Genomic DNA, 14,279 nt, shown 5'->3' with positions numbered 1-14,279 from the left:
ACCTCTGATCTGGCAAACTCATTAAACACAAATGCTTCGTTTGTAAATTATGTCTGAATGTTCAATAAACATAAAAACACAATTGTGACATCTGGTTTGTTTAATATAAGGAATTTTAAATGATTTATACTTTTATATTTACTTTTGATACTTAAGTACATTTTAGCAATTCCATTTACTTTTGATACTTAAGTATATTTAAAACCAAATACTTTTAGACTTTTACTCAAGTAGTATTTTACTGGGTGACTTTAACTTTTAATTGCTCATTTTCTTTTAATTAAGGTGTCTTTACTTTCACTCAAGTATGGCAATTGAGTACTTTTTCCACCACTGCCCAAGGCCATGAGCTCAAATAAACACAAAAATTAGTCAAGCTTCTACAATTGGTTCAGACAACAGACAGATTTATTTAATTACCCTTATTATCAGGTAAGATGACTGAGAATGTACTATCTTTTACAGCAACAACCTGTGGAAGAGTTTCCACTGGGAGGAGAGGGGACGAATGAGACAATTGGAAGCTCGGGATGATTAGGAGGCCAAGGGGTGCCACATTGGGAATTTAGCCAGGACACCAGGGTTAATACCCCTACTCTTAGTATTGGTGCCAAGGGATCATTAGTGACCACAGAGAGTCAGGACACCCGCTTTAAAGCCCCATCCGAAAGACTGCACCCTATGCAGGGCAATGTGAACTTCACTGCCCTGAGGCATTGGGTTCTCCTTAGACCAGAGGGAAGAGTGCCCCATACTGAACCTCCAACACCACATCCAGCAGCATCTGGTCTCCCAACCAGGCACTGACCAGGACCGACTCTGCTCAGGTTCAGAGGCAAGCCTGCAGTGGGATGCAGGGTGGTATACTGGTGGTTAACCCCATATCCCACAAGTTGTTTATTACAGGTTATAGGCCTACCCTACACCCTCCTGGTCTAGGCCTTTATTCTTTCGAAGTGGAGTGAATCATGGCCTCCCAATGCTCTTTAATGCGGTTAAGTTTATGCAAGAACACTGATGGAGTGGTAATTAATTGTATTTTAATCAGTGATTATTAGATCAATTACACAATAATATCAACACCATTCTGATTACTGTGCAATACAATTCAAATATTGCATTTACAATACAGAAAATATAACAAAATACAAATACAACTATACAGTACCAGTCAAAAGTTTGGACACACTTCCTCATTTAAGGGTTTTTCTTTATTTTTAATATGTTCTACATTGTATAATAATAGTGAAGACATCAAAACTATGAAATAACACATATGGAATCATGTGGGAAACAAAAAAGTGTTAAACAAATCAAAATGTATTTTATATTTGAGATTCTTCAAAGTTTCCACTCTTTGCCTTGATGACAGCTTTGTACACTCTTGGCATTCTCTCAACTAGCTTCATGAGGTAGTCACCTGGAATGCATTTCAATTAACAGGTGTGCCTTGTTAAAAGTTAATTTGTGGAATTTCTTTCCTTAATGCGTTTGAGCCAATCAGTTATGTTGTGACAAGGAAGGGGTGGTACACAGAAGATAGCCCTAATTGGTAAAATACCAAGTTCATATTATGGTAAGAACAGCTCAAATAAGCAAAGAGAAATGACAGTCCATCATTACTTTAAGACAAGAACTTCTAAAGTTTCTTCAAGTACAGTCGCAAAAACCATCAAGCGCTAAGATGAAACTGGCTCTCATTAGGACCGCCAGAGGAAAGGAAGACCCAGTTACCTCTGCTGCAGAGGATAAGTTCATTAGAGTTACCAGCCTCAGAAATTGCAGCCAAAATAAATGCTTCACAGAGTTCAAGTAACAGACACATCTCAACATCAACTGTTCAGAGGAGACTGCGTGAATCAGGCCTTCATGGTCGAATTGATGCAAAGAAACCACTACTAAAGCACTCCAATAAGAAGAAGAGACTTGTTTGGGCCAAGAAACATGAGCAATGGACATTAGACCTGTCGAAATCTGTCCTTTGGTCCGATGAGTCCAAATTGGAGATTTTGGTTCCAACCGCCGTGTCTTTGTGAGACGCAGAGTAGGTGAACGGATGATCTCCACATGTGTGGTTCCCACCGTTAAGCATGGAGAAGGAGGTGTGATGGTGTGGGGGTGCTTTGCTGGTGACACTGGTCTTTGAAAGCCAGATTACAGATTACCGACCATTTCGAATCTCACCGTACCTTCTCCGCTATGCAATCTGGTTTCAGAGCTGGTCATGGGTGCACCTCAGTCACGCTCAAGGTCCTAAACGATATCATAACCGCCATCGATAAGAGACATTACTGTGCAGCCATATTCATCGACCTGGCTAAGGCTTTCGACTCTGTCAATCACAACATTCTTATTGGCAGACTCAACAGCCTTGGTTTCTCAAATGATTGCCTCGCTTGGTTCACCAACTACTTCTCCGATAGAGTTCAGTATGTCAAATCGGAGGGCCTGTTGTCCCGTAGTCTCTATGGGAGTGCCACAGGGTTCAATTCTCGGGCCGACTCTCTTCTCTGTATACATCAATGATGTCGCTCTCGCTGCTGGTGATTCTTTGATCCACGTCTACGCAGACGACACCATTCTGTATACCTCTGGTCCTTCGTTGGACACTGTTAACTAACCTCCAGATGACCTTCAATGCCATACAACTCTCCTTCCGTGGCCTCCAACTGCTCTTAAATGGAAGTTAAACTAAATGCATGCTCTTCAACCGATCGCTGCCCGCACCTGCCTGCCCGTCCAGCATCACTACTCTGGACGGTTCTGACTTAGAATATGTGGACAACTACAAATGCCTAGGTGTCTGGTTAGACTGTAAACTCTCCTTCCAGACTCACATTAAACATCTCCAATCCAAAATTAAATCTAGAATCTGCTTCCTATTTCGCAACAAAGCATCCTTCACTCATGCTGCCAAACATACCCTCGTAAAACTGATCATCCTACCGATCCTTGACTTCGGCGATGTCATTTACAAAATAGCCTCTAACACTCTACTCAACAAATTGGATGCAGTCTATCACAGTGCCATCCGTTTTGTCACCGAAGCCCCATATACTACCCACCACTGCAACCTGTATGATCTCGTTGGCTGGCCCTCGCTTCATACTCGTCGTCAAACCTACTGGCTCCAGGTCATTTATAAGTCTTTGCTAGGTAAAGCCCCGCCTTATCTCAGCTCACTGGTCACCATAGCAGCACCCAACCGTAGCACGCGCTCCAGCAGGTATATCTCACTGGTCACCCCCAAAGCCAATTCTTCCTTTGGCCGCCTCTCCTTCCAGTTCTCTGCTGCCAATGACTGGAACGAACTGCAAAAGTCTCTGAAGCTGGAGACTCTTACCTCCCTCACTAGCTTTAAGCACCAGCTGTCAGAGCAGCTCACAGATCACTGCACCTGTACATAGTGCATCTGTAAATAGCCCATCCAATCTACCTCATCCCCATACTGTATTTATTTATTTATTAATCTGGCTCCTTTGCACCCCAGTATCTCTACTTGCACATTCATCTTCTGCACATCCTACCATTCCAGTGTTTAATTGCTATACTGTAAATACTTTGCCACCATGGCCTATTTATTGCCTTACCTCTCTTATCCTACCTCATTTGCACATGCTGTATATATATTTTTCTACTGTATTATTGATTGTATGTTTGTTTATTCCATGTGTAACTCTGTGTTGTTGTATGTGTCGAACTGCTTTGCTTTATCTTGGCCAGGTCGCAGTTGCAAATGAGAACTTGTTCTCAACTAGCCTACCTGGTTAAATAAAGGTGAAATAAAATAAAATAAATAAAAAACACCTGTATTTGGGGAGTTTCTCCCATTCTTCTCTGCAGATCCCCTCAAAGTCTGTCAGGTTGGATGGGGAGCGTCGCTGCACATCTATTTTCAGGTCTTTCCAGAGATGTTAGATCGGGTTCAAGTCCTGGCTCTGGCTGGGCCACTCAAGGACATTCAGAGACTTGTCCCGAAGCCACTCCTGTGTTGTCTTGGCTGTGTGCTTAGGGTTGTTGACCTATTGGAAGGTGAACCTTCGCCCCAGTCTGAGATCCTGAGCACTCTGGAGCAGGATTTCATCAAGTATCTCTCTGTACTTTGCTTCGTTCATGTTTCACTTGATCCTGACTAGTCTCCCAGTCCCTGCCACTGAAAAACATCCCCACAGCATGATGCTGCCACACCATGCTTCATGGTGCCAGGTTTTCTCCAGACGTGACGCTTGGCATTCAGGCCAAAGAGTTCAATCTTGGTTTCATCAGACCAGAGAATCTTATTTCTCATGGTCTGAGAGTCCTTTAGGTGCCGTTTGGCACACTCCAAGTGGGCTGTCATGTGCCTTTTACTGAGGAGTGGCGCAGCGGTCTAAGGTGCAGCGGTGTAAGGCACTACCTCTAAGTGCTAAAGGCGTCACTACAGACCCTGGTTTGATCCTGGGCTGAATCACATCCGGCCGTGATTGGGAGTGCCATAGGGCGGCGCGCAGTTGGCCAGTGTAGGCCGCCATTGTAAATTTGCGTTTGAGTCTGAAACACAATGCCAGCAGAAAACCGCAATGCATGTAATGACAATCTGTGTGCCAGCATCGACAATCAAATCAAATCATCACGCTCATTTAAAATCTTAACAAGTCCACCATTGCCCAAGTAGAGAATATGGGTGTATACAGTGCAATGAGCTCTACCTCGAATGCAATCTAAACTTGAGGTTTGGCACAGGAATGATGAACTACTTGGACTGCGTGATTGCAGTCAACAGGCTTGCGTTTGTGTGCGTTTTTCAGACCCACACCCCAACACAACAATCAAACTGCAGATACTTTTGATTGCTTGTTTTGATTGCACTTACCACGTTTTATGATTCCAGTTCTCTCTGCTCCAAAATAACTTTGTACAGAATCTGTCAAAAAAAACATAAACAGTAGGAGAACACAATATGTGAGAGTACAAAAATAATACAAAGGTCTGATGTGTTAAATCTATATCAACTCCTCATTTACATTTTATTGTGAATAAATGAAGATTGTTCAATAAAAAAACAAGGGTACTTACTGGGTTGGCATAAACCGCCCCCACCAAGCAAAAAATCACTATTGTAATCTTCATTCTACAATGAACACAGAATATTAACATTGTTGATTTTAGTAACTGTGGATTGATGGATTAGCCCTACTGGAATTTCAAAAAATATTTCCAATAACATGAATCAAGCATCTAAATAAAACCATGAATATTTGTCGTTGGTGTACTGTTAAAAGAAAAGCATAAAAATGTTGCCAACCCAAACAAGTGAGACAGTCTCTTAGGCAGTGCAATTCATTTTCCACATGCAGTTTTTTCATATACATTTGATATACTATAGCTACATTCACTCTATATACTACAACTATACACTCTCCAGTGTATAAATTCTGTGTTAAACCTGTGTATTGTGTATGTGTTGAAATCAACCACGGTCCTTTACCTTTTCCCCAGTTCCACCAGAATCAGATGCTTCTAGCTGTAAACCCAAATCTGCCAATGGTCCATGTACTGTGTACAGTAGTAGTTTGGAACGCCAGGCACTACTATCCCACTGGATGTTGAGACAATAAGAGCGAGATTAAGTGGATGTGGTGAGTTGAGGAGACAGACAGGGCTATATAGTAACCAGAACCCTCAATTGACATGATCGCCTCACTTCCTCCCAGCCAACTCAGCTTCACACTTTTTGTGAAGGTGCATTGGTGCCGGATACCAAATGCACACACACCACACATGATTCCAAGAGCATGACCACATCGACCACACCATCTTCTCCACCTTTATGGCCTTCTACATCCCAATGGTCTCATCTTCATTTTCTACTACAGGATCTTCATCGCGGCCTGGACCTTGTACCACAAACGAAGCTCCTCAGGGGACCCTGTGTAAGAGGAGAGCCAGCAACCACAACTACTTCAGTTGCTGCCGTGTCACACCAATGTTTCTCTAGGACTGCTTTCGATGGCTATGTCTGGACTGATTGTTAATCGGGCTGTAAACAATGTATTAAAGATGCAATGCTGTACCATAGAAAATGTTAACATTTTTGGGGAATAAAAGCGGGTTTCATTTGTACTGAGAAAATTGTAGATTGCCTTTATCCAGAGTGGTATTAGAGAAGAGTAAATAACAGATCATTTACAGAATGTTACCAGTGGTGTAGTGAAGGGTAAACGCACACAAACGCTGTTCATGCACGTTTTTTCAAATCAAATCAAATTGTATTGGTCACATAGACGTGATTAGCAGATGTTATTGCGGGTGTAGTGTAATGCTTGTTTTGCATAAGCGTTTACCCACCTTTTGCAGAAAAATGCATTGAAAGTAAAGGGAGTATTACTTTACTCACACTGACTGGCGATCAGTGTTGACCCACATATTTTTTTACCACTACATCATTGCATGTTACAATAACAAAAAATGTACTGTGCTATGCGTTTAGCTGACAATATGGTTTTCATCTTTCGTCTTGTTAATGAAAACACCTTAGCAATTAGTCTTAATGTTTTACAGTAGGCTATACGATTACCATTTTGAGTGGAGAAATACAATGACAGTAAGAGTGCAGGCTTGAAGAACAGTTCTGGCTCATGACATGGTTGCACCATAAGCCTTTAAATCTCTGCGATTTCATGTGCCATACTTCATGCATATTGAGTTACATCTGCCAGGGCCTTGTCTCCAATGCAACCAAGGTCGGGAAATTTTAAAACATAGGTAAACGGAAAGATGAAATGATACTGTGGTGTAGCTGTTCTTACACTGAACAAAAATATAAACGCAACATGTATTTGTATCTCGTATTCATATTTATTAAGGATCCCCATGGCAGCTACTCTTTCTGGGGTCCAGCAAATTGGCATGCTGACTGCAGGAATGTCCACCAGAGCTGTTGCCAGAGAATTGAATGATCATTCCTCTACTATAAGCCGCCCCCAACATTGTTTTAGAGAATTTGGCAGCCGCCACCAACATTGTTTTAGAGAATTTGGCAGACCATTATTCCTCATACACCAAACTTTACACTTGGCGCTATGCAATGGAGCAGGTGGCGTTCTCCTGGCATTCGCCAAACCCATATTCGTCTGTCGGACTGCCAGATGGTGAAGCGTGATTCATCACTCCAGAGAACGCGTTTCCGCTGCTCCAGAGTCCAATGGCGACAAACTTTACACCACTCCAGCCGACGCTTGACATTGTGTGAGGCTGCTCGGCCATGGAAACCCATTTCATGAAGCTCCCAACGAACAGTTTTTGTGCTAACGTTGCTTCCAGAGGCAGTTTGGAACACGGTAGTGAGTGTTGCAATTTAGGACAGATTATGTTTTCGCGCTACTCGCTTCAACACTCGGCGGTCCCGTTCTGTGAGCTCCTAGACGTTTCCACCTCACAATAACAGCACCGTCCTCACAACTGCAGACCATGTGTAGTGACGCCAGCCCAGGACCTCCACATCTGGCTTCTTCACCTGCGGGATCGTCTGAGACCAGCTACCCGGACAGCTGATGAAACTGTGAGTTTGCACAATCAAAGATTTTCTGCACAAACTGTCAGAAACCATCTCAGGGAAGCTCATCTGCGTGCTCATCGTCCTCACTAGGGTCTTGACCTGACTGCAGTTCGGCGTCGTAACCAACTTCAGTGGGCAAATGCTCACTTTAAATGGCCACTGGCATGCTGGAGAAGTGTGCTTTTCACAGATGAATCCCAATTTCAACTGTACCGGGCAAATGGCATAATTCTCTACACTGTACTTGCTTGTTTTGTCACATAAACTGAAATTAGGAGAACTGTAAGAATCTTAGCAACCAGAAAATGGCGGAGGGATTTCCACATGGTGCACATTTAATTTAGAGTACACATTCATTAGCATACATCTAATTTAATTGAGGATACACTGACTCATTAATGTTATTACATGAATATAAACATATCATTGAAATGCATCTCTGAGGTAAATACAGCACCTGGACACCTGCTCATCGGACATCCCATTCCAAAATCATGAGCATTAGTATGGAGTTTGTCCTCCTTTGTTGATAAAGCAGCCTCCACTCTTCTGCAAAAGCTTTCCACTAGATGTTGGAACATTGCTGCGGTAACTCTCTTCCATTCAGCCATAAGAGCATTAGTGAGGTCGGTCACTGATGTTGGGCAATTAGACCTGGTTCGCAGTCGGTGTTCCAATTCATCCCAAACGTGATCGATGGGGTTGAGGTCAGAGCTCTGTCTAGGCCAGTCAAGATCTTCCACACCGATCTCGAAAAAAACATTTCTGTATGGACCTCGCTTTGTGCACGGAAGCACTGTCATGCTGAAACAGGAAAGGGCCTTCCTCAAACTATTCCCACAAAGTTGGAAGCACAGAATTGTCTAGAATGTCATTGTATGCCTAGCCCGAACCATGAAAAACAGCACCAGACCATTATTCCTCCTCCATCAAACGTTACACTTGGCACTATGCATTGGGGCAGGTAGCGTTCTCCTGGAATTCACCAAACCAGATGGTGAAGCGTGATTCATCACTCCAGAGAACGTGTTTCCACTGCTCCAGAGTCCAATAGCGGCAAACTTTACACCGCTCCAGCCGACGCTTGACATTGTGTGAGGCGGCTCGGCCATGGAAACCCATTTCATGAAGCTCCCAATGAACAGTTTTTGTGCTAACGTTGCTTCCAGAGGCAGTTTGGAACACGGTAGTGAGTGTTGCAACTGAGGACAGATGATTTTTACAAGCTACTCGCTTCAGCGCTCGTCGGTCCTGTTCTGTGAGCTCCTAGACAATTCCACTTCACAATAACAGCACTTACAGTTGACCAGAGCAGCTCTAGCAGGGTAGAAATTTGACAAACGGACTTTTTGGAAAGGTGGCATCCTATGATGGTGCCATGTTGAAAGTCACTGATTTCTTCAGTAAGGTCATTCTACTGCCAATGTTTGTCTATGAAGATTGCATGGATGTGTACTCGATTGTATACACCTGTCAGCAACGGGTGTGGCTGAAATAGCCGAATCCACTAATTTGAAGGGGTGTCCACATACTTTTGGCTATGTAGTGTATCTGTTTGGTTCTCTGAGAGGATAGCATTATTTCATATACCATATTCATTGCTTTCACTCATCTTAGCACTGCCCCAGATGATAATAAAGCATGGCCAGGGACTAGTCCTCCTGGTTTATATAAGAAACCCCATTTATTTCATGGGAAATCTTTAACTTTTTTGTGTAGTTTACATATTTACTTATTTTGGGCGGTTATAATCCAGCATGGAAAGATGAATCAGATATTCAAAGTATTAAAAATGTCTTTAGACGTATTGATTTACAAGGCAAAAGACCATGAACATAAGTTAAACTAATGAACCAATGATCCTGCCTCGTCTTCCGCACGACCGAACGGCAGTTACCTAGCAACATTCCACCTGTTTAAGGGATTAGAAGCTTCCATCCATAGTCAAGATGGAAGTGTGTTTTGACTTTCGACTACGTGTGCAGTTCCTTTTTTCATTTAAAGGATTAGAGCAGGTAGCCAAGTGGCCAATGCCTCACAGATAACACTGATAAGGTTGGAGGGGTTCACCTAATCCCGGTCGAGCACATGGGCAGAGGGACAGCGGTATAAAAGTTCATGGAGGGAGAAGTAGGGTCTACACTGAACAGGCTTCCACCAAGAGAAACATACACAGGTAATGCTTCTTTCCATTCACTATGTTGTGTTTCCAACGTAGTGTTTCACTGCTGGTTTTTGTGTTCATGGGTTTTCAACTTTTGAGATAAATAAGGCTGGTTTTGAATGATTTTGTTCATGTTTCCTGTCAGGATATTGCCACCTGTCACTAAAATGTGCGTGTTGAAGTCAACTGGAGTATCCCTCATCCTGTCCGTACTTCTATTCATCGCAGACTCTTACCCAAACAGCGACAAGACAAACAGTAAGTTTTACGTGACAAGAACTGTTTTTGTTGATGGTTTATGTGTTCTGGAAACAAAATGACCAGTGAGTTGTTCTGTTGTCACTATAGCGAGAGAATATAAATTGCTATATTACCTCCTTATTCCCAAACTGTGGGCTTACAAAGGAAGAGAGCCACACATTGGTGATGCATGGTGCAGCTTAAAATCAGACTATTCAATAGATTCTCAATTAATTTACGTCTTCATTATCTTCACAGTGGGCTGTGAGGAATGCACACTGAAGCCGAACACAATATTCCCCAACATCATGCAGTGTACAGGCTGCTGCTTCTCCAGAGCTTATCCAACCCCACTACGGTCAAAGCAAACCATGCTGGTCCCCAAGAACATCACCTCTGAAGCCACATGCTGCGTTGCAAAAGAAGGGGAAAGGGTAAGACAGTATTTAGCTAATAAGGTAGTTGGGATTGATATTCTCTGCTACACAAAGTTTGATCATCTGACATGACGACATTCCTAGTATAACGCAACTTGGCATCTAAACGTATAATTGAACAACAACTCAAATGAATCTGACTGTTTTTATTTTAAACCATCTATCTTTCACTTGATTCTTTCTCTTCTTCTCCCCTCTCAGGTCACCACCAAGGATGGCTTCCCGGTGACGAACCACACAGAGTGTCACTGCAGCACCTGTTATTACCATAAATCATAAACTGTCTGTAAGGGCTGGAAATCTCCTTGTCGTAGAAGTAAAAGGTTGGCAACAGATTATATATTTCGCACTACTTATTACTGAAGTTCCTTGTGTTTTAAGAGAAATCCCATATTAGGAAATCATTGTGATCCACAAAAGGTAATATTCTGCGGATAATATTTATAGTGCTCTTATGGTTGCAAAGATATAAAGCTGTATTCCTGTACTGTGTTAATTAAAAGTAGAATGTACTGTATGAATTGAATACTGATTAAAATGCCAATTAACATGATTGCTTCACTTCCTCCCAGCCAACTCAGCTTCATCACACTGTATTGGTGCAGGATGCTGAATGCACACACACACACATACATAAACACACACACACACACACACACGCAGGCACACACACACAGTCTTTCTTCTTCTTCCTCCTCCCCCTTACTGACTTAAGTCAATATAATTTAGGATGCTAAACTATAGGGTGTGTAGCCTCTTGTAAAAACAAGCGTGCCCACTCCAGGAACGGAAGATGGAAGGTCAAATAAGAACATGTCTCCTTCCTGTGAAACTTTTCAATTTCTTCAAAGAAATACAGTAAATACACACATCATCATTCCAGCCATGAGCCTGTCCTCCTCATTTCTCCCACCACTGGCCTGCACTGGTTGCAAGTGAGTGAAAATGTACCTTTCAGTCGTTCATACATTCATATTTTTTGTTAAGACGAGGATACCAAAAGCATTATGCACAGCTCATAATTTTTGCTCAGACGATTTTGCTTTGAGTTTATTGTTTTCTTTATGAATGTCGATAGTACATTATTCAATGCTTATAATATGAGTCATACCCCGTAATATGAAGGATATGAGTGAAATTCTTATGCTATTAACACAGCACAGTCTGTCTAAATGCTTACTACAGTCACTGTCTTCTAGAAGCTCATGTAATAAATGGTTTCCTGGATATCCACATTTGGCTCATCCTAAATCGGCCAATGGACGACTGATTCCCAGAGGGCCTTTTGTCAGTCACCACACCGTGTGTGTTTGTGGGTGTTTAAGCATATGTTTGTGTGTGGCTTGTGTAGGCAATGTGGTTTAGTTTAGGGTGTGTGTGTGTGTGTGGGGGGGGGGGGGGGGGGGTGTAAACATGTGGCTAAAGACAAAAAAAACACAGCTCACACATTTTTGGTTGTTGGTCTCTTTGGTAAACAACCTAATTAAACATTTTAGATAAACATGTCACCACCATATCCTTTTGGAAACAGTTATCTTATTGTAAGGATTCGTTTTTACCCTCGTAAATTACACGTATTGACCAACCCCATTTTGAGAAAAATCGACTTGATCTATTTTACGGACCCCAAAACTATCACATACTGATAGTTGCCGCTATCACCAAATGAAGATTGCACAAAACTAATTGCTTAATTATATGAAATGGGATGTAAGGAAACTTTCTTAGCTGACCACTTACTTTTGGGGTGACTGAATAACTTGATACAGATGGACATCTAGTGGTGCAAAGTGGCAACATCAACACTTCATCCTTGCTACATGAGCCATGTTATAATTCCCTGGTGTAGGGTGTTTGCCTTTCACGTCGGCGACCTGGTTTGTCAACCTGCTCTTCTGAGTCCACTCAGTACCTCATCAAGCAACCAGCTTAAATAAGCATTGAGCAAGATAACCTTCAATCATGGCAGAACCACATACCTTAATTGGAGAGTTTGGCCGGTAGGGATATCCTTGTCTCAGTATGTAAAAATGTAATAAAATGTATGCACTCTACTGTAAGTCGCTCTGGATAAGAGCGTCTGCTAAATGACTAAAATGTAAATGTAAAAAAATGAGAGTCACTTGTTGTGTTGATTTCAACTGTATGTTTTTAGGATGTTCTGTAAAGTTAGCCTGGTGGAACCAGCCTGATCGCTGTGTTCACCATTATATTTAACGTCACGTATCAGTCTGGCATTGCTCCTTATTGAAACTGTTTGAGTCTACGTCTGTAATGAGAGACATTATTCAAAATTAACTTGTCAGTGATGAGATCCCCTTTAACCAATCAGAGGACGACCTAATTCAAAGCACAGGATTTTGGGGGTGGGTTTTCTGAGAGGACGCTGATTTGACCAGTCATTTCTTGGTTTGTCCAAAACTCCCATCTATTGGAGAAAGCCCAGATTTATATGTGCAGTAAAACAAAATGGCGAACACAGTAATCAGGTCGGTTCCACCATGCTACTGCAAAGTACGATTGACTAAAAAGTAAACGTGAGGATGGACCACTGTCCTTCCATGTCTTATGTCATAGACGGAAGAGGAGGATAGTTCATGTTGTCTTATTACAGTGTAGCTATTACAGTGAAATAATGCCATGCTATTGTTTGAGGAGAGTGCAGAGTTATGAACTTGAAAATGTATCAATAAACCAATTAGGCACATTTGGGCAGACTTGATACAACATTTTGAATTGAAATAAAACGGTTCATTGGATCAGTCTAAAACGTTGCACATACACTGCTGCCATCTAGTGGCCAACATCTAAATTGCGCCTAAACTGGAATAATACATTGTGGCCTTTCTCTTGCATTTCAAAGATGATGAAAAAAAATATTGCCTTTTTCTTTGTATTATTTACCAGATCTCATGTGTTACATTCTCCTACATTAATTTCACATTTCCACAAACTTCAAAATGTTTCCTTTCAAATGGAATCAAGAATATGCATATCCTTGCTTCAGGTCCTGAGCTACAGGCAGTTAGATTTGGGTATGTAATTTTAGGTGAAAAAAAATCAAATCAGACCAAGGTAGAGCAAATTTGGTTCTATAAATATGTGGATGTTCTGTGATACTGTATGTAGATACTGTATAGCTGATAGTGGTATTAGTAGAGTAGGTGATGAGATTGTATTTTTTAAACAATTAACAATGATATCAGTGTTATGAACACATTCCAAGAGGGGGAAAGTTTACGAGTGCTTTTTGTAGATGACAGAAAACAAAACAAAAATGGACTTCTATGCAGGTGAAACCGATCACTTTGCTTTTTGGCCAAAATATTACTGTAATGCCCGGGGTGTAGTGGAGGAAAGAGTCACACGCAGGAGACAGAGAGTTCAGAGTAGCGTTCTAATTTAATACCACAAACAGGTGAACACGACGCCACTCTAAAATGAATGCTCCACCACATAAACGAGAACACGAAATACCATGAGACAACGTACACGAACCGTGACACACAAGCATGTACAACCTGTACACAAAACAATCCCGCACACCCAGCAGGCCGGGCTGCTGGGTAATAAAGCCCCACAAATCACCCTAACCACAAACAGGTGTCAATAATTCACAAAAAGGGAGGGGGAGGAAAAGTCAGTAGCAGCTAGTAGGCCGGTGACGACGACCGCCGAGCACCACCCGAACAGGAAGGGGAGCCACCTTCGGTGGGAGTCGTTACAATTACAGTATTTATTTTAAACATATAAAAGCTATAGTTGTATGTGGGAGCATTTTTTTGTATTGAAACCATGTATCATTGACTCTCGAAATAAATTGAGCTTGAATAGAGTATTTATTTCTATTATATCAAAAGGAGAAATTTGAATGGCAGTAAATGTAGTAGAACATGTGATG

At 41.9% G+C, this 14,279-nt stretch overlaps 1 protein-coding gene across 1 annotated transcript; it reads left to right on the top strand.

Annotated features, from left to right (window-relative positions):
* Positions 1-9,868: 9,868 nt before the first annotated feature.
* Positions 9,869-10,657, top strand: LOC120035033 (glycoprotein hormones alpha chain 2-like). The gene is made up of 3 exons (XM_038981789.1): positions 9,869-9,959; positions 10,200-10,375; positions 10,580-10,657. Exons 1-3 carry the CDS (start codon positions 9,869-9,871, stop codon positions 10,655-10,657), a joined length of 345 nt encoding a protein of 114 aa, XP_038837717.1.
* The last annotated feature ends 3,622 nt before the right edge of the window (positions 10,658-14,279 follow it).

This window comes from Salvelinus namaycush, chromosome 42 (genome assembly GCF_016432855.1).
Source record: "Salvelinus namaycush isolate Seneca chromosome 42, SaNama_1.0, whole genome shotgun sequence".
Classification (NCBI taxonomy): Eukaryota; Metazoa; Chordata; class Actinopteri; order Salmoniformes; family Salmonidae; genus Salvelinus; species Salvelinus namaycush.
The sequence above is the reverse complement of the archived record's forward strand: the minus strand, read 5'-3'. Positions and strand labels throughout refer to the sequence as shown.

Coding starts and splice junctions, on each gene's coding strand:
- LOC120035033 (XM_038981789.1), top strand. CDS start 9,869: ATGTGCGTGTTGAAGTCAACTGGAGTATCCCTCATCCTGTCCGTACTT. Junction 9,960..10,199: donor AAACAGCGACAAGACAAACA/GTAAGTTTTACG, acceptor TTATCTTCACAG/TGGGCTGTGAGGAATGCACA. Junction 10,376..10,579: donor TTGCAAAAGAAGGGGAAAGG/GTAAGACAGTAT, acceptor CTCCCCTCTCAG/GTCACCACCAAGGATGGCTT.